Below are 23,578 nucleotides of genomic sequence, written 5' to 3' on the forward strand. Positions count from 1 at the left end.
CAGATATCAAGAGAACTTAGTCATGCGCAGACTATCAAAAACATAAACCTCTTGTGAAGGCACTCCCAGCCTGCAAATAATGGCCCCAATGCCCCTGTCCTCATCCAACACGAGTAGTAGGGTTGGGCCCCCTAGCAGCTTCCTCTGGAACTGCAGGGGCGTTTTTTTACCCGTGCGTCGCATGTCGGTGTGATCGCAAGGGAGGAAAATTTGAGAACATTCGCAATAATTTGTCATTTCATCTTTATTCTGACATTCGTAAAGTTCACAATTTTATGAATTGAATACTATCAATGCGAGATTTTTGCTAGCAGATTATTGCATATCCATGAACAAGTAAGACCAGCATCTATTATATAATACATCACCATGTCGCTATTACTGTTACATGCAAAGGACTTGAATGTTAAACAATTTTCTTCTTTGTTTAGTAAGCTGAAACAACAGATTAAGACTTGACAGGTTAAGATTTGGTACCAAACATAGATTAGCATAGAATGTCAGGACAACTAGAATGTTTACATCGTTAACTGTTCACATAATATTTAGATCTAAAATGAAACAGAAAGTTTATTTGCATGGCCTTAATATCAATTTTTTCACACATCTGATGCTAGTGTGTTAGCTATTGGCTAAAGAAACAGGTTAAGACAAAATTGAGATTTGGTACCAAACCTTGTTTAGCCTCTACTGTAAGGACGTCAATCATAATATTTACACTAATCACTACTTGTTCACAAGAATAGAAAGATTCACGCAAAGTGCCGTTATATCAAACATTACACATTTGATCGCAGGTTAATACAGCATTAAGGTTTGGTGCCGAACTTATGTTAGCCTAGATTGTAAGGAAAATTACAATATTTACATCGTCAACTTTTCACGCCATAATCACACCTACAATTAGACTAAAAGTTAAGGTTCTTATCTATTATTTTCATCCCAGAAGAATTGGATAAAAGATGACAATCACCATATCAAAATATGACCATTCTCTGGCAACCAGCAATGGAGCGCCGTGAGTTCGAGCGCGTAAAAAAAACGTCATATGTTTGGGCACCCCCCGTTATATAAAATATTGAAAGAAAAATTGATGTGATGGCACTAGTTTTTGCAGTGGAATTTTACGACTTCTTCTTTCATACACATTGTCAGCAACCTTACCAGGCTCTACGAGTCAGGCTTTTGATGGATTATAATGTCTATTTTCCGATAGCCATATCGGTTGTAACTGTTCTTGCTTTATTGTGCACCGGATCACAAGAACCGACTACAGTTAGACTTCATATGTCATCAGAAAAAAAGCCCTAGTGGTAGAGCCTGCTAAGGTGGCTAAGACCTTGCTAAATGTGATGGTCTCGATGGTCATCGTAGGCTACAGCCCATTGTTACTTTAATAACAGCGATGTTTCAATGATAGCGACAGTGCCTACCTTTCACGCGTACTGCAGAGATAAGAATGATGCAACAGGTGAACATGACAAGAACACCGTGCGGTGAAGCCATCCTTCCAAATAGCGGGTTCTTCATATTCTACGGGAGCAGACGCGACGGGGCCAGGCAACTGATATCCCCGGCCCGGTCAACGTACTTTTCTCGTCCCTTTCTTCCCTTATATAGATATTAGATCCAGAAAGGGAAAAAAAAGTATTGCTGTACGGAGCAGCGACACCCCAGACGCGGCGCTCTGCGCTTCTCCTCACGTCTGTTGTCAAGACTCGGGTCTGCGCAACGCACAAACAAACTTATTATAATTATTAACGTCATAACAACAAGGACGAAACCATGAGAGTTTTTTTGGGAGGTAGATTCACCTATACATTACTGGCAAAATCTGGCAAAACTATTGTCACTTATGCATTCTAGTTTCTGCTACTTAAAAATCCCATTTTTTCCTAGAAATTGATTGTAAATTTTACTAAGTTTCTAGTTTTGGGGGAATATTTCGTCTAAAATTATATTTTTGTCGCCCAGCCATAATTACCCTGCCCGTTTCTGGGCGTCAGCTAGAACTACGTCTTTTGAGAATTCAAATGGTTTGTGATTGAGCTTTCATCCAGAAAGGCGAAAGTCCTTGGGTGAAGATAGGCACAAAAGATGATCCGTGAGGTGGAAAAAGTAGAAGGACAAAACCTTCATATTTTGCTTTTACTTTTAATCTGACGTGCGTGTGTGTCATTGAGCGTGTTTGTGTTGATCTGTGTGTGTGTGTACTAATGTGTGTGTTTGTGTCATGTATTTTCATATTTCTTCGAATTCAGATGTATGAGGATAGAATTGCAATGCTGCACGCGACAACACTCGCGCTAAGTTGTTTCAAGGACTATATAATGTCCTTGGTTATTTTTGTGAGTGTGTCTGCCTTTGTTGTGGAGGGTGTGTCGAAGCTGTGGGTATGGTGTATGAAATATTGAAAGAAAAATTATTGTGGTGGCACTAACTTGTTGCAGTGGAATTTTACGACTTCTTCTAAAGTCCTTGTTTTTCAAGATGTTCTGTATGATGTTTTGACAACAATTGTGCATACAGAAATACGCCAAGTGTCTCAAGTCTTTGATCAACATTCAAAGGAAAATTAACGAGACGGTTCTAAGTCATTGCAGGGGAATAACATAACTTTTATCGAGTCACTGTGTGTGTATGTTTGTGTCTGTGTCTATCTGTGTGTATGTATGTATGTATGTTTGTGTATGTGTGTCTGTCTGTCCGTGAGTGCATGTATGTAACTATGTTTGTGTGTTTGTGTTTGTGTCTGTGAGTGCATGTATGTGTGTACGTGTGTCTTAGTGTGTATTTCTGTGCGCGCGCGCGCGTGTGTGTGTGTGTGTGTTTGTGTCTGTGCGCGCGTGTGTTTCTCTGTGTGTCTGTGTGTGTGTTTGTTTATTTGTTATTGTATGCATGTTGGAGTTGTGGATGTGATCTATAAAATGTTCAAGGCGAAATTAACGTCGTGGCGCTAAGTTGTTGCAGGGAAATTTTACGACTTCGTCGCGAGTCTCCATCTTATATTTTTCCAGATGTATGAAGTAATGATGCAAAATGATGTATGCAGAAATACGCCGAGTGCTTCATAGGATAGTGAATGGACAATTAACGTGGTGGTGCGAAGTGGGGGGAATTTTATGCCTTTTTCTCAAGTCATCATTTGTTTATGTATGTGTGTTTATGTGATAACCTGTTGGTGGAGGCACAAGTCAAAAACAGCAACTCCCAATATGCAGATATCAAGAGAACTTAGTCATGCGCAGACTATCAAAAACATAAACCTCTTGTGAAGGCACTCCCAGCCTGCAAATAATGGCCCCAATGCCCCTGTCCTCATCCAACACGAGTAGTAGGGTTGGGCCCCCTAGCAGCTTCCTCTGGAACTGCAGGGGCGTTTTTTTACCCGTGCGTCGCATGTCGGTGTGATCGCAAGGGAGGAAAATTTGAGAACATTCGCAATAATTTGTCATTTCATCTTTATTCTGACATTCGTTAAGTTCACAATTTTATGAATTGAATACTATCAATGCGAGATTTTCGCTAGCAGATTATTGCATATCCATGAACAAGTAAGACCAGCATCAATTATATAATACATCACCATGTCGCTATTACTGTTACATGCAAAGGACTTGAATGTTAAACAATTTTCTTCTTTGTTTATCAGCTGAAACAACAGATTAAGACTTGACAGGTTAAGATTTGGTACCAAACATAGATTAGCATAGAATGTCATGACAACTAGTATGTTTACATCGTTAACTGTTCACATAATATTTAGACCTAAAATGAAACAGAAAGTTTATTTGCATGGCCTTAGTATCAATTTTTTCACACATCTGATGCTAGTGTGTTAGCTATTGGCTAAAGAAACAGGTTAAGACAAAATTGAGATTTGGTACCAAACCTTGTTTAGCCTCTACTGTAAGGACGTCAATCATAATATTTACACTAATCAGTACTTGTTCACAAGAATAGAAAGATTCACGCAAAGTGCCGTTATATCAAACATTACACATTTGATCGCAGGTTAATACAGCATTAAGGTTTGGTGCCAAACTTATGTTAGCCTAGATTGTAAGGACAATTACAATATTTACATCGTCAACTGTTCACGCCATAATCACACCTACAATTAGACTAAAAGTTAAGGTTCTTATCTATTATTTTCATCCCAGAAGAATTGGATAAAAGATGACAATCACCATATCAATTCAAAAAACTTATGAATAACTAAATAAGAATCAACATAACATTAATGATTTGGATCCAAGACAAAACCTTTTCAAACTAAATGAGTACAGTGAGCAGGTGCCTTGTGCCGTGTGAAATACCGATCTTTCATACATTTTTTTAAAATACACCTATACATCGATATATATATTTTTTATACATCTATACATCTATATACGTCATACATCTAGATATTCTGAGGATAGTAGATAAATACGAATTGCAAACAAAATGTTCTTACATAGGTAATAGTCGTAGATACATGCATTGCAAAACTTCCTTTCTTATTACATTTGCTATTCATTCATGATCATTCAACACCTTACATACACACTCACCTCGCACGAGTTGAAAGGTCATAGTTAAAATGTCATAGTTAAAACGTTTAAATCAGTTGAGTTGGAACCTCGCTTGTTGAAATCATTTACTATTTGTCGTATTATAGTATTTCAGTTATGTCGAGCTTGTGTCAATTTCTGGTACGTCAAGCTAACCAAATTGTTCAAAGTCAGAGTTTACACGAGATCTCGCGAAGTGCCAGGTTGAACGTGAGTCAGTTGACGCTTCTTGCACTCAAACTTGTACATCAGGTCAGTCACCCTGTCCACTTCCTGCAGTACCGTATCCGTCCGCTGGAGGGTTTCGTCCATAAAATGGTCAGGAAGTTGGGCTTCATCTACAGAAACGACAAAATGTTTGGGGTGTAAAGTATACATTTCTCATATGTAATGCTAAACAGAACACGATATTTTGGGTAAAAGGCTACGCTAAAGTTTCTTTATCAATTGTGGGGTTATTTGATAGCAATTTTGGGGATATTTCATTTCAAAGCTATCCACCTTGAAGCAGGCCACTCAACGCAACGTTGAGGAGACCTCAGCAAGTATCAAGTAAGTATCAACCTGCTGGTATTACAAAAATGACTACCTACTATCTATTCTGACTGACAGTAGTAGTAGTACTATCTGTACATCCAGTTAAGCGTTGCCTGCCATTGGAAGAATAAATTCGTGGTCTAAAGAAATAAGAAATGCCAAGAGCTGACAGGACTGTGAGACATGGGTGACTGACATACAAAAAAACACATTTTTTTTGGTTTTTGCCTCAAAATACTTACGATACCTTCAAAAGGGACAAAAATGCCACAGACAAAGGTTACAATACCGTCAATGCCTTCTGAATTATGGCGTATGCCCAGAAGACTCCTGAAGGAGTTCCAGAAGTAATCTCCCATCTCCGTGTCCACGCCGATGTCGTCAGACGTCTCACAATAGCTCATCCAGTTACAGAGCATGCCAACTCCCAGATGCATCTGTAGGAAACATAAACAGACGTACATAATGCTCTAAGACAGGTTGTTGGAGTTTAAGCTGAAACACTTATTAGATGCGATGTTCTTTTATGGTTGGTGGTAGTATATACATGTATTTATCCAAAATGCAGAATAAAATAAACAAATTTTTGTCTGACCAGGTAAAAGACGAAGAACATGACGAATGTGGAATAATACAGAGGTCCCATGACACGATCCGCTGCCTTCATGTCGTCCGCAAAGACACCGACGAACGGCCTGCCCAAGCTCATCTCAAACAGCACGTACGACGTTTTCTTAAAGCCGGAGAAGCTCTCCATGTTTTTGCCGAATATCAGGATCCCGCTGAAGCCGTAGGCCACTATAACAACCAGCATGTACACCGCAAACGCAAAGGCTTCCCCGTATACCAGCTAGTGTAAACGAAAAAAAAACTATTAATTTTTGTTTTACAAATTACTGGAACAACAGAATGGACTACAACTTTGGAATCTCGGATATAAATTTGGAAGATGAATTCTACGTACACGAGGCAGAGCGTAGACAGTAGCAATACCCCTGGAGAAGTTGAGAACCCGGAGGATGATGCAGGTGCTGATGAAGATGGAAAAGGACAGGACCTCCTTGAAGGTTGCGTCCCATTGGCTGGCGGTACTGATGTCCACAAAGTCATTAATGCCGAACAGTCCTGTAAATTCCACATGTAAAAACGTTACTTATAATGTCTCTTGGTATCTCGACAATTTCTAAACTTGACCAGTAAACACTACGCGGAACAGCATATGATATATTTCACATATGTAAAAGGCGGTTTCGTAGTTTGCCTTAACAGATCTGATTCTCCCAAATGTCAAAACTGTTAGGATACTTTGTTTACAAATACCTTTTGCCTGTTCCATGTCACCCAATGCAGCAGCTGCCTTTGTATACCGAAGTGCGAATGTCACAATGACGGCTGTCGACAAGCCAATGTTGCACAGGATCAAGATGTTCCAGAAACTGCTGAAGTACAGACGGCCGGTCTTCCGTATGTTCCAAATCTCATTCAGGACGTTGTAGATAAAGAAAAGAACGAACACGATGTGGAAAAGCATCTGGACGAAGTCGTCTGCTGTTTGGTACTGGAACAGCCGGAAGGTCTCGATACTGGGCTGTAGATAAGCAGCGCCCCCTGGGATGTACTGCAGCCTGAACACCACGGTGCTGAACAGCTTCACGTCAGGGTGGTAGAAGTTTATCCGGAGGATGAGAGTGTCTGAAACCATCAGGATCCAGTTGGTTTGTTTGAGGAATTCTATCACGGCAGCAGCCTGACCGGCATCTCGTGGCAGGTCCACTGTGGTGTAGCACGCCGAAGTCTCGTTTCTGAAACACAATTACAGTACTTTACTAGGCAAGCTGAAAGGTAGATAAACAAATCAAAGCTGTATTACAAATGCCAATGACAAAAATCCACAGGTTATAAAACTGATTAATAGAACTCGATGATGGAATGTGCGTAGATCTTCTCTGTCTACTGTACATAAGCAAAACTTGCCAAGACGTCATCAGTATTGAATACTGCAAACATGTCTTTGATATACCTAAAGTCGTCGACAATACTGGTAGTTCCGTTGTGCAAACAGCTTCGTCCACTCTCTCGGCCAAGAGCTTCGTTTTGTAGATACATAAACAGCTCAGGATAGAGCCTTTGGTTGCTGTGTTCGAGGTCTATGTCTATTGGGTTCCCTGAAATTGAATGGAGATCCAAATAAAAACTTATTATATAATAACGAGAAGTACAAATAATTATTGACCAGTTTTACAAATCAAATGAAACACAAAACAAAAGCTTTGGGATTCGCAATGCTTTGTCACCTGGATACTTGGTGGTTCTCTCCAGGCGAACAGGACCGATCCGGAATGCGTTTGTTCCGACCGGAAACTGTTTGTCCAGCCACCTCAGCTTCTGCCCGCTGTATCCGCGCTCCGGGTGAAGGGACGGCATCAGGTCAGATGACAGCCACTCCCAAGCATCGTCTACTGTGGTGACCTGCAGAAGGGAAATTAATTACAGTATTTTAGTGCACAGACTCCGGAGAAGACAGTGTTGAATTACGAAATAAAGCGGCAAATTGTTTCTAAGTTTGTACAATTTGCTCATAGACTGATAGTTGTTCGGAAGGTCAATGAAAATAATCATAATTAAAAATTGAACTGTTCTCCAACTCAAGAAAATGGACTTTCCTGAATTTTGGACCCTAGTGCAGTATACACGTGATTACGCGCGAGTGACGTGAATACCGGGTCAAAGTTCGTCGGAAGTCGGCAACGCCCCCCGTCCCGGTTGAGAGAAGATTGGTGTGCCCTGACTTTGACCCAGTGCTGATGTCACACGTGTTTAATCACATGTCTACAACACTTGGGTCAGTCAGCTGATGAAGATCAAGTGGTCGGAAATTCCGCTGAGTCAGTTTTCTTGAGTTGGAGAACAGTTGGATTTTCCATTATGTAATTTACAAGCTGAGAAGAAATCTCATGCTAGTAAAGTGATCTTATTGGAGGGTCCTGTAGCTTAAGACGGACAGTTTTCTAATCATACCTCCTTATATCCGGAAAGCAGGCTGTTCTCCAGCGAGGTCCTGACGTAGTAGGCGTGTCTGTCGAAGCCTAGAACCCCGATGTAGAAGGCATTTCCAGTGAAGATCAGCAGAAACACTAGGACAACCAGGATGCTTCTACCTTTAGTCATCTTCTCGGTCCAGTTCGGGTCATGGTCGGTTTTCTTCGGGGCTGGTGGTAAAACCCTCCGAGCAGGAACTTATTCGGAAATACAGAACACCAAAGGTTAATCAGAAATTCAGAACATGCCGTTTTTTTTTTTGAGATACTACAAATAAAAAAATCTCAATCTTACAGTAAAGGTAACCAAGTAGCCATTCTGAGCTTCTTTTTACCAACTAAACACATCATACACAGCCTTTGTGAAAAAACAGCTTTAATGGCGGTATTTTAGTTAATTAGTAAAACCGTCATCAAGAATCTTCTTCGTGTCAAATAGCTCCAAACATGTCATGATCCTTGCATTCTTTGTGAAACAAAACAAAGGCGTCCAGTGACTGGCATCTGTGGTCGTAGCTGTCTACCGTGGCCATACATGTCGAAGTTGTGGAGACTTACCCTCATAATCCTGGCCCTTCTTCTGAATAACACCGATTGGAGAACGTTGTTGGTCCGATGAATTCGTCCCCAAAACTCCCCGAACACAACCGGTCACAGACCACACAATGGGTCCGATGATGGCTGCCTTGGTGTAGGCTATCAGAAAAATCTGCAAATGCGTACATTGGTTAAGTCACAAGCTCGCCTGTACATGCGGTTATGAGATACCAAATTTTGAAGGTTATTTACGAAGTTCTGCAGCATGCATTGCCAAGGGATGGTCAATGCCCTCATTTTAAAAGTTTGTCTATATAAAGTAGTACATTCAAGTTGTTTTTTATGAGGGCTGCATATCCCTGAAAGTAACTGACGCCATTCCATCTAGGCAAAGGAAAATGCAAAACAACCCAACCTCAACAGGCTCCAGTAGGAATGTAGAGAACAGGAATGTCAGGACGAATTCCTTCAGCCAGGCCTGGCTTCTCTCAGCTCCAAACTGCAGACTGTACATGATCACGAAGAAGCTGCTGCTGACAGACGTCAGGATGGCGAGGATCCACGCCACCGTCTTGTACGGAAATCGGCAGCTGGGTGGAGATGTCGCCGTTTTCATCAGTTTTGAGGGAATGTGATCTTCCAACGGGGACTGCTTGCGAAACATGGGCACAAGGATGGCGTAAACTGGCAGGAACACTGTGAACGATGTTGCTGCAGTACCAATCAGTTCCGAAAGACGGAGAGTGGTGACGCTAGCGTCGAACAAAGTGACCTCGTGTGCACCCAGTTTAAACGCGTACCACATGGCGCTGCCCACCATCCACAGGGTGGTCTGGGTCAGGCAGCAGACCAGGCGCTGCGCCCGGCTGAAGTGTCTCACACCGGAGTTACACACGGCTGACAGGAGCAGATGGTCGTCGTACAGAAGGTACGAAAACGTCGGCAGGGCGTATTCGGACATCCTAAGGTAAATAAGACGACATATCTCAAAGGAAACCAGAGAGAACTGCTTCTATTGCATAATATATTGTCTGGTTTTCGACCCGTTACTTGGTCGGAATATGTTATAACATGTTTAAAGACAAGTATCGTACTAGCGTTATTGTTGGTGCAGATTAATGCAGTGTCATTCTTACTTAAGATTATTGTCCAATCCCATCTTTAGCTTTTTTACCATGTCATGTATTGGCTGCATCCTTCAATGACTACGAATCACAATTTCAAATGGTTTATACACACTCAATCACTCAGTCAGTCAGTCACTCACTCACTCACTCATTCACTCACCCACTCACTCACTTACTCACTCACTCACTCACTCACTCACTCACCAACTCACTCACTCAAGTACACAAGGTAAAATGTAGGGCAGGTGAAAACCTGCGGGACCTACCGCATTTCTCCATCAGGAGCTGCCTGCAAGGTCCTTATTGTCCTACCGTCTCCTTTGTTAGATGACAGCCAGGTGTAACACGGGAAACAGCAACTGTGGACGAAAAAACAGGCATAAATTTTACTCATGATCTCAAATCTGTTATGTGCAGGCGAAGCTCAGTTCAAATGTTTATCTACTTTAAAAAAATGTTCATCTAAGATTTAGAAAATCATGTTTGAAATCCCAAATTACACATTGACAGCGTTTCCTTACGTTTTATTTTCATTTGGCATCCGTATCACCGAAAAGTGAATTCCTACAACTTCTGATCTTGTAGATTATACCTTGGCCTGGAGGCACCGCATTAAAGTAGGGATTGAAACAATTAGACATCGAAAATTGCTCATGTACCCACCCTTGTTCTGTCTGTATGTCCCAGACCTTAATACTGTCTATGAAGAGTGACTCCATGGCGCCCTTCCCGGAGCTGTCGTGCCAGACCTGCACAGACTGAAGCTTGCCGATGGAGGCCGGTGTCGCCATGATGTGGTACGTGTCACCACCTCTGGCTAGGATCTAAAGACATACAAACAGAGGGATAAGAGATTATGGCTATCGGTTATCAGTTTCGTATATCAATGGCAATGTCTGCATTTCTTTACTTATGATATCGTGTTACCACTGCAAATCAAACTAAGGATTTGGGCCATAAAAGCCTTTGTCATGTCTTTCTTTTGCTGGTTCAAAGACGCTGAAATATAAGCACAACCCTTCTCACCAAGCCTTCCGGGTTGAGAGTGACCATGGCTGTCCTGCCCTCTGACCCTGTGATCATCAGCCCGACTACAGACGCCGTGCCGGCATCAGGCTGTGTTCCCGTACGAACAGACACGACGTAGACGTAGTCCGCACCGGGAACCTCAGATGGGATTGTGGAGACTTTGGGGACAACAGCCATGCTGGCGTTTGCCTTGGCGAGGTTTGCTTCATGTCCAAGAGCAAAGCTGTCGGCCACTGCAGTGAATTTAGCGATGTGGCTCTGAAAAAGCATCGAAGTCTAGATATAACATTTTTTATAAACACTCGATAGCTGATTTTCATGGCACCGACTAATAATGCCATTGTCGAAAACAAGAGCGTTCAATTGTTGAAAACATTGATTTAAGCTTAGAATATCATACAGAACTTTCAAATAATCACTAAATCAGGTAAGTATTGATTTTGACGTACCCTGATGTTTGAATGTAATATCAATAGTTGGGAGATCAAGAATATCATCCACAGCGCTAAGATCGTTCCATACACGGTCGAATTTCTGGACAGCTTGCTGTCAATGTTGGTACCAAACTTGTCGAAGTGCACGAAATTAGGAAGCGCCAGAAAAGAAGTTGCCAGAATCACCCTAGAGCTTTTCCCATCGCTTTGTGGTGTCATGTCACACTTGCATCGAGTGGTCGTCTCGTTCGTTTCAATCCCAACCTGCGGTGCAAATAATACAGTGTAATAACATTACTTTTGTCAGGGAAGCAACAGGAGAAACAAAAGACAGTATAAATTTTCTGTTAATCAAAATCAGCTCTCTCTAGTGCTTGTTCATTTAAAGGATATGAGCTCTAGGAATTGTTACGTAGTTAACCTACAATCGGATGCGTTAACAAGTGCAGCTAAGTAGTAAGAAATAAAGATCGGTAGGTGAGTACAACCTTGCAGCGGCGGTTATCCCACGTCTGATCCTCGTTTCCCCGCATCAGACAGGAGACTGCAACAGTCTGCAGTGTGAATCCTGCCGGGCTGCCATCACGACCTGGAGGGGGCGGGGTCTGAGGGACCGCTGACGTCAGGAGTCGTCTCAACCCACCGTGGGGGAGGTCTCCGCCTAGCACACAACCAAACATGGGGAGGCATTAGTGTTCGTTCCTGAGCGCCTTTATTCCCAACATAATTAGTATTTCGATGCTGAATAATTGACACTTCTCATAATGGCCCTAAGTTTTAGTGTTCATTCGTTGCGTTGCTCATTTTTTGACATTCCAAACGAAATATAAGCAGCGTCGAGCAGCTTCAAGAAATGCGAACGTAGTGATCAGATAATGTCTACCTTTTTTCTTCACGCCGACCATGAGCCACCCGCGTTCAATTCGGATCTCCGGGACAAATGAAATATTGAAATCGGAGTAAACCAAGCCAAATGGCATGTCGAAGCCGTCAAAATTAGTTTCTTCAGAATGTTTTACAGTTGTTGTGTAGTCGTATTCTTCCTCAGTTGGGAAGTTGCGAAACCGGAAGTACACCTGCAGCTCTGTGTCGACGTCATCGACTGAGAATCTGAGCAGGGGCACCTGGCCTTCATCGGCAATGTACATGGCGTGATACTTCATGTTGGCGTCATGACTAGAAACCTTGGTCCGAGGGAATGATCTTCCTGCATCATCGAGTTTCCTCCTGTATGCTTTCGGCAGGGTATTATGATACTGGTCTTCTGAGTCACTCGTGGTCCCAAATTTCACTCTTTGTTTGACTACGACGGTGATGTTTGGCTGCACGTCAGATAGGCCACTGTTTCTGGTGATCGTCACCATGATAACTGATGAGGATACCTCGGCATTCTCTACACTCCATACAAATGGATCCTCGACAAATGCCACAACCTGCGGTAGTCACGGAGCAAAAGTTCGTTACATTTTTTTGATCACAGCCTTCGTGCGCACTGGACACATCTTTGTGTTACCAGCTACAAAATTCTGTACGTACTTGTTATAGTGACGTAATACCAGGGTTTAAATGCGGATAGATGTATAATTATATGAACGTTTTAGCAATATTTTTCACCTTCAATGTGGAATCCTCAGGAAGGTTGTCATCGTTTGTGAACACGATGGAGCCGACATCCTGACTGATAGGAACGATGCCGACATCAGGGATGCTCTTCTTCACGGCCGTGAGCACACCGTCAGACCGGATGGGCGTACCTTCTCCTTCCGGTGGTGTCCCTTCCAACAGTTTGTCTGCTGCCGCATCCAGCAGATCCAGCAGATCTCTCGTTTCGTTCATCAGCTATATTGGGGCACAAATTCTCTCTGTGACATGAATTTTTGATAGATTAGCATATCTTTGAGTTTGGTCGTAATATCGTATTGAAATGTTTCCAAATATTGCCTTCCGGGCAGTCTTTGCTACTGACAATGAAGATTATGGTTCCAGGCAAACTAAAATAGAGTAAGTCTGCACCAGTAGATAGGAGAGGAAGACACCAACCCGAGCCTTTGTACGTTCCTGTTCCTTTTCCTCTTGCAGCAGTTGCTCCATCGGTGAAAGGTCGGTAGACTGGACGTCTATCAAGTTCTTCAACCCATCTGTGACGCCGGAGGAAAGGTCAATGGTCGTCTCCATAGCAAGCGCCTCCCTGCTACTGCTCTGAGCTCGTAGTACCGAGGATGACGCGTCAGCCACTTCTGTATGTTTTGTATTGAACACGCCATAAGTTACTTTTGTCGTTCTTTATTGCTTACTTATGACAACTGGCTTTTGCATTGTACAACTAGACCTCGACATGTCGACAGTACCCAAAGTGGACGATAACGGGTATTGCACGATAATGGCTAACACTACGTTAGTTGATGAACTACATTGTGTGCAAAGAAATTTGATGACAGTATCTGTAGATCTAACTACGAAGTCCCACGAAGGATTGTAAAAGAAACAAGAACCTTGGAGAAGCTCCTGGCGATCCTCCAGTGAGCCGCTGAAGTAGTTCACTTTCTCACCAAGAGTCTTGATTAGACCAGGTATCTCCTCCTGGAGTTTAAGGAATTATTGCGTCACGTTTTACATATTATTTAGAAAATTATAAATAACGCAAATACTATGTGATTTGAAAACCAGTGAGAGTGGCCAGCATAAAGTATGTGATAAACCTTAAACCATTGGTAGCAACTCTGACATAATGAATTCGTAATCTGCAATATTACCTCTACTAGAAAGGGCGCGTTTGAAAAATAGCGTGTATAAAAGAGCCAATTAATAACAAGCCTGACAATTATTCTGACATGATGAGCTCAGGATCTGTAGTACCTCTACTAGGAAGGGCGCGTGGGTTGACGATTCTTGAGTGGTGATGACAACAGGAGGCGGAGGTGTAGGCTCAGCTGTACTGGGCGGCAGGGTGGGGAGGGTGGTCATGGGCGACGTGCTGGTAGCTTCATCATCCAAATAATCAGATGAATCGCCATTGTCAAGGCCTGTGGTAAAAAGAGTATAGGACACCATTTGACAGTGGTTGCTTTAAAGAAACTGATATCAGAATATTGGCAAGAAGAAACGTTTTCTACTCTGCTTGGAGAGGGAGTTGTTATCCATATTACCAAATAAACTAGAGTAGACAAAACATGTTTCTTTTCGATATCGCACAGTTTCATTTACCTCCAAAGACGAAAGGCGTTGTCGTTTTGACGGTTGTTGTTGAGCTTGTAGGCATCAGATCCATCTTGAACACGGTGGAAGTGTCCATCAGACGAGCTGTGCTGGTCTGTTGTGGGGTCGGGAACAAGCTGCTCGATGGAGCAGGAGATGTTGTTGACGTCGTAGTTTGTTGTGCTGTTGTTGTAGTTGATTTTGATGTTGTTTTTGCTGCTGTCGATGTCGATCCTATTGGTGTGGTACGTTCTGCGAGAAGAACAAGTTATAAGTACTCTAGTGCCTGCTGTCACTTGCTTTGGTCTCGTTGTTAAGGTTAATTGTGTTCTCTCACTTTAAGATGCGACATTTGAAGTAAATCAACTTGGCTCTCTTCAAGCTTACAAATAGCAAACAGATGGACCTATGAACTACATGAAATACATCACAAGCCTCGTGCTCGTGTTGGTTTGTTACTCCGGTGGAACAATGCTGATCAATGATTCTACATGACAAACTGACATCTCACGAAAGTATCGGGCATAGACAATAACTAAGACGGTACAACAGAATACCTACCATAACAACCATGTTCGTCACCACCCAGTACGAACCCTTCAATGCAGGAACAGCTGTAACTTCCTACACTGTTGATGCAGGTATGACTACAGCCGATTCCAAAGAGGCACTCATCAATATCTGGAGACCAGAAAACAAACATCTTTATAAGACTGATAGCAAAGCAATAATGTAATAGACTGAAGTAGGAATGGTTTCATTAACCATTTCACGGTGTTACAGTGGAGTGTCATCTCCCTAACAAAGTCGCCTTCATTTTCTATATCGTCCAATCCAAAGTCTAGCATTATGAAACTCGTCTCTATGCCAAAGTAATAAGTCCTGTATCACCTGGTTTTTGGCATCTCCCGCTTGGACCGTCACCTTCATAACGGCTCTATAACGTGCCTTTATGAAGTAGATGCCAAGAACTGTTTGGATCCGCGGCTAAGAAAAACTGCGACCACGAGGTAACAGTTTTCATGTCTCATTTCTGTCTGATATTATTTCATTCCTTTGTCCAATCTTGGCACGGGAAAAGTACAAAGAAGACTGTCACAGCAAATAACCTACCATTACAGGCATGTCCGTGTACGTCCAGTACGAATCCTTCAGTACAGGAACAGCTGTAACTTCCTACAGTGTTGGAGCATGTCTGGCTACAGCCTCCGTTCAGAGTGGAACACTCGTCAACATCTACAGACAAGATACTCAGTAAATTGAGGAATATAGGAACCAATGTAAAGAATAAAGAATTATTGAATTCTCTCCAGACCTCACATTTGTTTGCTGCCAGAAAAGGCAGAAATTGCATCATCGACAAACCAGTTTAAATTTCAGACAAACCCTGGTTATACAAGTCATTCAATATTTAAGAAGGAAAGAGAAACATGAGGCAACATATGACCTACCAGAACAGTTATACCCGTCTCCGTCCAGTACGAACCCTTCAGTACAGGAACAGTTGTAACCTCCTCCAGTGTTCAAGCAGGTCTGGCTACAGCCTCCGTTCCGAGTGGAGCACTCGTCAATATCTATACAAACAAGAGAGCAGACGGAATGTAGAATGTAGAGACTTATGATGACACCAGTTTTAACAAAATCGCTTATTGTCTCGTACAGTATCAGCAGAAATAGTAGGCTAAAATCGGTTTACAGAATCCGACGTCCTGTTAGACTGTTTCTGAGGAACAGTTTCAGACGTAGTGAGCAAATGTAGGATTTGATTCGCGGTAGTTAAAGTAAATTATCATTTCATCAGCAGGTGAAATTTTCTTTTATAAAGGCGTCTTTATATCGTACCTAGGCAGAAAATATCCGGCTCTGTCCATGTGCCATTTGCCCTGCATGTTCTGGTTATGACGTCACCGGAAATGACGTCACCGGAAATGACGTGATATCCAGGAGAACATGGGTAGGTGCAGTTCTCCCCCAGCAGATAAGGACAGTCGCACACGGGCCCGGTAGTGTTGGCTTGGGTCGGCGGGTCAACACACACTCCTGGAAATCCAGCTGATGAGAAGCAGTGTTTGAAAAGGAAAATTTACATGATAGCTTCTTATTAATACATTACATGTTTTCTTCACAATTCTATCCTGCAGCCATAATTAGGATGGGTCTTTCATCAAGATTTAAATAATGAATGAACTTTTGTTTTGTATTTGTTTATACTCAGTTCATGTCCCAAAGAACTAAATATGATTTGTCAAATCTGGTCTTGACAAATTTGATAAACTGAAAAACAAACAGAAAATAATCTTGATACACAAATGTAAACTGCCCTTGGATTTTTTATCATGGATATAAAATTACACTATTTGACTATAAAGATGTCAGTGACATTGGTATTGAGCAGGGAAACGTAGATTCCATTGTGAGACGTTGCGGCATTAAAGAAGTTAATATTTTTACCTTTAGTACAGTTGAATTTGAAGTCCCCGGGAACACCCAAAGTTCGGTAACCAATTCTACCGATGTCAGTGACTGGCTGAGGATCTGTCCAGCTCATGAAGGGTTCCACCTCTCCAGCCCTGCCCACTCCAACACTTCCGCCTTTCGACCAGCAGATCCAGAACCTTCGGAACCCTTCAGCCGATGTTATTTCTACACATTCAAAAACATTATGATAAATGCTACCAAAATACAAACAATAGGAGTATGATTGGATCTAATTGCATCACAATAGCAAATGACATTACCTGTTGAATGATAACTTGCAACGTCGTCCGGGCCCCCGTCCCTTTTAGTTCTCGCTATCTGTGACTGTCCAGATGTGAGCTTAACGCGGTACCCGTCCTGATTCTCCGTCATGTCGCCATCCCAAGGATAGAGGTAGATGAGGCTGGACCCGCTGGTGTTGACCTTGACCTCGAAGATGAAGGGCGAGATGACCTTGGAAAGGTCCCAGGTCAGAGTTTCAGCCTCTACGTGCTTTGTGATTGAACAGAATGCTGGACAGGGATACATTCGCCATTTTTAGTATGTTTACTTAAGTTAGTTAAGTTAACCAATAGGTAAATGTGTCGGGTGAAGTAGACTAATCTGTTTTGAATGCTGTTCCCAATTCCCAAAAACCGTAAATAAACTCTTTTTTGCTTAGCGATATACATACCCTTACATCAAATGGTTGATTACATTATATGGAAAGACATTAAACTTTTTTTATAGCTTCGTATATATCTCTGGGGTTTGTTTAAGCTACTCGACGAATTACCACAATGCAATAATTCGTTCGGTAAAGAAATGTGTGCCAGATGATGTTTCATGTATTGACATTTTTCTTTTAATGTATTCTTCGAGAATATGGATAGAAAGAAGTCCATTAAACATTTGAGGAATATTGAGCAATATTTCCTCTGGGTCAAAACCTACTGGTTTGACAGCCCACAATCTCCGCTCTCATAGCGATTCCACGATTCCAGGTCTGAGGCACGAAACGCACATAACGGGCATCAGTTGAGTTGTCCAGTAGGTTCGTGACGGGGGTACTTCTGTCGACATTGCCTGGAAAGACCTGGAAGTTAAGCGGAAAGTTCAGATGAAGGGTGTCCTCTACTCTTCTGTATAGCATAGTTTATACAGCTCTAGCTCTAGAAGAAGATCTTTATCACTATCAATGACCAAAACGTTTCTGTAAAATCTTTCCAAGACCCACACAACTAATAGCACAGATAAAACGAATGGATTAAAACCGCTCTCCTATTTGAAATGTTCCGGAAAAATAATGCTGATGGAATTTTCCTTAATCTAATAATTAAAAGAAAACATTTTTTGATTTTTCAGATACCATTTCTGAGCCATCGCTGCCGGCATATGTCGTCCATGTAATCCGATCTGTACTGTACAGGAGTTTGTATGACGTCACCCACTGGTCGTCAGTGCGGTGACCCTGAATGATGGTGCCCATGACGCCCTTCATCTCTCCTAAGTCCACCTAAAAGGCAACAATTGCTTTTCGTTATACAATGTTAAGTAAGAAGCAAATATAGCTCTGAGGATATACTGTGGAAGCTGAACTTAAGCCAAACTGGCGGGTGCTAATGTTGCAATAAAATATCCTCGATGCAGCAAACGGGTAAAACCTTTATTCGAAATATCACAACCTTGAAAATATTTTCCTGGCCGATATTTAGGAACGGTGTTGCTGTAATGATAATTAAAGTCCATTCAGGGTCCCCTGAGGAAGGAAACTGAGGTCCTTTCGAAATGTCCGCCAGGTAAAAATTGTTAAGGTTGTTCTAAAAAAACCTTACTCAATGTGCACGTTTGTGCATGAATCTAACTCACTGTGATTTACCAACATGATGAAAGTATTAACAACCGCATGTCGAACATGGCTCTTAATGCATTTCCATCTATCCATTGAGGACCTTATCACGGTGTACATCTCCTACATTCGGCCAGTTTTGGAATATGCCTCTTCGGTTTGGGGAAAACCGAACTGCCTAAGACGTTAGGTGATAGAATTGAGAAAGTCCAAAGAAGAGCCCTATGAGATATTCTGGGTGCTGAATATGCATCATAGTGAACTTTTGACGTGATTCAGCCTTTTTAAAATTTGGCTGCCATGTTGGTGACATTGTTTAAAAAACATAATCAATTTACTATGTACTGAACACGATTGCGTAGTTTATGAATATGTGTGCCTACCTGGGACCACTGTCCATTGACGCTGTCCCCGGCTATCCAGGCACCTACCCCAGCAACTCCATTTAACCGTCCGCGGTAAGGCTCCGAACCAACACCATGGAACGAGGACGCAGTGATGCTTTCATCAGGTATGGCACCAGATTCCATCCCAAACATATGTGGACAGACTGGGATGACTGCAGCTGAGGGAACAGGTAGATGAATCTATTTACAAAGAGATTTCTGTTTTCTTATTCAACTACTTGAATGTGCCTATATTTGTATTTAGTTCCTCATATATTTAAGTATCTATTTAGTCAATTGCAGAACCACCCTTACACATCAGTTCTGAAGTCCATTGGCTAGATATATCTTTCTATAGAAAGCTTTCTTTAAACATAGAATATGGAAAATGACCTTTAAATCTCAGCTAAAGATGTTAGGAATGATTAGGCACATCTGATCCAGGTGTATAACCTACTGGTATTACAGCCCACAATCTCCACCCTCATGGCGAAACGCACATAACGGGCATCAACTGGGTTGTTCAGTAGGTTAGTTACAGGGGTATACCTGTCGTGTCTTACCCACCGTGTTTATAGAACGATATTTGGTAGTGAAGCCCTAGCCTTTCCTTCCACTGCCTTTTATCTCCGCAACCGAAGGTACCCATTTTTCACGTACGTGGGGCGATGAAAGTGCCTTTTCCAAGGGAATAACATGGTGGCATGTCAGGGGATTCGAACCTATGTCATTTGGGTCATTGGTGAAATACCCTTACCGTTACACAAACACGTTGCAACTTAGTCTGGGAGGACATGAGATGTTTAAAAGGTAGGCTAACAATAAGTCTCAAATACAATGTAAAAGACATGTAAGATCAGCTATATTTAACGTCAAAGGTTCTGTTTGGAATGTTTAGGCACTGTGTTTCGTTATTCGTTTCAAGGCATCCTCATTTGAGGTGAAGCATGATGCTTTTTTCAAGTAGCTCGTGGTATTTTCATGCGACTTCGCTTCGGCTCGCGTTTTTGGCCAAGCACACCGTGTAACCCCTACTCTTCTCGATAAGAATGTTGGATTCTTTTACGTGCTGAGGTTTGACGAATTGACGCGAATGCCTTAAGCTCACTCATACACGCCGGCTTTACGTCGCCATCCGAAATGACGAATGCAGTCCTTTACAACAGGTCCAAGCTGGAGTCGACCACTAGGATCGAACTCGGGCCCTAGAATCGACGAAATTTTATCCAGATGGCGAAGCAGCGGGGTTGCGTTACCGTTTAACTATTTTTTTATGTCACTGTTAAGTCACCAGCTGACGAAAAGAGAAGCCTTGACTTTAATGCCACATAATTTTCCGAGTTACAAGCATCGGCGGAAAAGACTTGCGCATTAAAGAGACCGAGATCATAACTCCCAAGCTCAACAAAACCTGGAGTTTCTCAACACATACATACAGAGCTCCTGGATTTTCCGTCTCACTGGTCAACATGGAAATCTTCGACAAAAGATAATCGACATTATTCTTAACTAGTTTGCGTTATGAGTGAGATAGGACGTCTCGAAAAGGCCTTACCATCACCCCTCAAAGAGAGGGAATGTCACAACTTTTCTACAACTTACGATCCACCAGGCTTATAACAGAAACGCGCATGATGATGTTCATTACAGAAGACTACCTGTGGGACTATTTCCATCGTTTTACTTAAATATATTATAAATGTTTAGGCACATGTCATCTGTGTTGAAACCTACTGGCGTAACAGCCAACAATCTCAGCTCTCATGGCGATTCCACGAATCCAGGTCTGAGGCAGGAAACGGACATAACGGGCATCAGTTGAGTTGTCCAGTAGGTTCGTGACGGGGGTATATCTATCGCGGTTGCCTGGAAAGACCTGGAAGTCAAACGGATACGTTAGATGAGGGTCTCTTCTACTCTCCTATACAGCATAGCTCTAGCAGAAGATCTTTCTCACTATCAATGACCAAATAGTACAATCCGCACAAGACCCACACTGTTAAAAGCACAGATAAAACTAGTAGACCAAAACTGCTCTGCTATATAACATATTCAGGAAAGATAATGCTTTGTGGCATTTGTGCAAACAAAGTGATATCTTGATTTTTCAGATACCATTTCTGAGCCATCGCTGCCGGCATATGTTGTCCATGTAATCCGATCTGTACTATACTGGAGTTTGTACGATCTCACCCACTGGTCGACAGTGCGGTGACCCTGAATGATGGTGCCCATGACGCCCATCATCTCACCTAAATCCACCTAAAAGGCAACAGTTGCTTTTGGTATAAAATGTTAATTAAGAAGCAAATATAGCGCGAAGTCTTTCCTGAAGATATACTGTGGAAGCTGAACTTAAGCCAAATTCGCGGGTGCTAATTTTGCAATAGAATATCCTCAATGCAGCAAACGGGTAAAACCTTAATTCAAAATATCACAACCTTGAAAATATTTTCCTGACCGATATTTAGGAACGGTGTTGCTGTAATGATAATTAAAGTCCACTCAGGCTCCCCTGAGGAAGGAAACTGAGGTCCTTTCGAAATGTCGGCCAGGTAAATATTGTTAAGGTTGTTGTAAAAAAAAACTCACTGCGCACGTTTGTGCACGAATCAAACTCACTGTGATTTACCAACATGATGAAAGTATTAACAGCCACATTTCGAACAGGGATTTCATGCATTTCCATCTATCCATTGAGGACCTTATCACGGTGTACATCTCCTACATTCGGCCAATTTTGGAATATGCCTCTTCGGTTTGGGGCAAACCGAACTGCCTAAGACGTTAGGTGATAGAATTGAGAAAGTCCAAAGAAGAGCCCTATGAGATATTCTGGGTGCTGAATATACATCATAGTGAACTTTTGACGCGATTCAGCCTTTTCAAATTTTTTTTCAAATTTGGCTGCCATGTTGGTGACATTGCTTGAAGAAAATGAACCATTCACTATGTACTGAACACGATTGCCTACATTATGAATATGTGTGCCTACCTGGAACCACTGTCTATTGTTGTTGTCCTTGGCTATCCAGGCACCTACCCCAGCAACTCCATTTAACCGTCCGCGGTAAGGCTCCGAACCAACATCATGGAACGAGGACGCAGTGATGCTTTCATTAGATATGGCACCAGACTCCATCCCAAACATATGCGGACAGACTGGGATGACTGCAGCTGGGGAAACAGGTAGATGAATCTATTTACAAAGGGATTTCTGTTTTCTAATTCAACTACTTGTGCCTATATTTGTATATCGTTCTTCATATACTTAAGTATCTATTTAGTCAATTGCAGAACCACCCTTAAACATCAGTTCTGAAGTCCCTTGGCTAGATATATCTTTCTATAGAATCTTCTTTTAAACTCTGCGCAGCGAACTCTGGACTTCCTGTAAAAAAATCAATAAGGCCTAACAAAACAATTACTCTAAGGGACAACACAAGTACCTGATAATACATCATAAAAATACATGCCAGTTGGTTCCCATCATTACGTAAATTCCTATTTTGAATTACCTTGATAACGTTTTCGTTCTACATCGAATATGGGAAAGAATGACTTTAAAATCCCAGTTAAAGATGTTGGGAATGTTTAGGCATATCTCATTAAGGTTTAAAACCTACTGGTGTTACAGCCCACAATCTCGGCCCTCATGGCGATTGTCCTACGCCAGGACTGAACCACGAAACGCACATGACGGGCATCAACGGGGTTGTTTAGTAGGTTCGTGACAGGAAAATTAATGTAGAGGTTGCATGGAAAGACCTGGAAGGTAAACGGATGCTTTAGATGAGGGTTTCTACTACTCTTCTGTATAGTATAGATTATTCAGCTCTAGATCTAGACGAAGAAGATCTTTATAACTATCACTGACCAAACTCTATACAATCTATGACCCACACAAACAATAGCGCAGATAAAACTAATGGATTAGAACCGCTTTGCTATATAAAATCTTAAGAAAAAAATTATAATCGGTTGTATTTTTTTTATCTAAAAAGACAAAAATTGCATCTTGATTCTTCAGATACCATTTCTGATCCATTGCTGAAGGCACCAGTGACGAATTAGTTTTTGTACAATCCGTCCAAGACCCGGACTATCAATGAAACTAATGGATCTAAACAGCGTTGCTTTATAAAGTGTCAGGGAAAAATTCATGCTTTGTCATTGTATGCTATTTTGTTTAACCCTATCTAGACCGGGGGGGGGGGGGAAAGTGCCCGCGCCAACTTTGACATCGTATAACTGCCAAACGACGTATAGTAGGACAACCAAACTTGGTGACTTTTCATAAAATTTAGTTGGCAACAATATTATGATAAAAGTATAAGTTTATCATTTTTCGTGTTGCCATGGCAACGGGTTTCTGAAGAGGCATTTTATGCAAATTTCACTAATTTCGATTTAAACAAAGTTGTTTCCCATGT

General features: G+C 41.9%; 2 protein-coding genes across 2 annotated transcripts; both read right to left on the reverse strand.

Annotated features, from left to right (window-relative positions):
• Positions 1–3,532: 3,532 nt before the first annotated feature.
• On the reverse strand, positions 3,533–8,324 carry LOC136425534 (polycystin-2-like). The gene is made up of 8 exons (XM_066414451.1): positions 8,112–8,324; positions 7,388–7,562; positions 7,114–7,258; positions 6,414–6,895; positions 6,058–6,218; positions 5,689–5,943; positions 5,383–5,530; positions 3,533–4,894 (listed from the first exon to the last, which is right to left on the reverse strand). The coding sequence occupies exons 1-8, from the start codon at positions 8,259–8,261 to the stop codon at positions 4,734–4,736; spliced, it is 1,677 nt and encodes a 558-aa protein (XP_066270548.1). The 5' UTR covers positions 8,262–8,324; the 3' UTR covers positions 3,533–4,733.
• Positions 8,325–8,651: 327 nt separating this feature from the next.
• On the reverse strand, positions 8,652–13,834 carry LOC136425188 (uncharacterized). The gene is made up of 11 exons (XM_066413984.1): positions 13,751–13,834; positions 13,299–13,495; positions 12,873–13,097; positions 12,142–12,691; positions 11,747–11,919; positions 11,274–11,522; positions 10,822–11,082; positions 10,459–10,619; positions 10,062–10,154; positions 9,084–9,630; positions 8,652–8,840 (listed from the first exon to the last, which is right to left on the reverse strand). The coding sequence occupies exons 2-11, from the start codon at positions 13,431–13,433 to the stop codon at positions 8,652–8,654; spliced, it is 2,583 nt and encodes an 860-aa protein (XP_066270081.1). The 5' UTR covers positions 13,434–13,495; positions 13,751–13,834.
• Between the last annotated feature and the right edge of the window lie 9,744 nt (positions 13,835–23,578).

Source organism: Branchiostoma lanceolatum, chromosome 19 (assembly GCF_035083965.1).
Source record: "Branchiostoma lanceolatum isolate klBraLanc5 chromosome 19, klBraLanc5.hap2, whole genome shotgun sequence".
Lineage (NCBI taxonomy): Eukaryota > Metazoa > Chordata > Leptocardii > Amphioxiformes > Branchiostomatidae > Branchiostoma > Branchiostoma lanceolatum.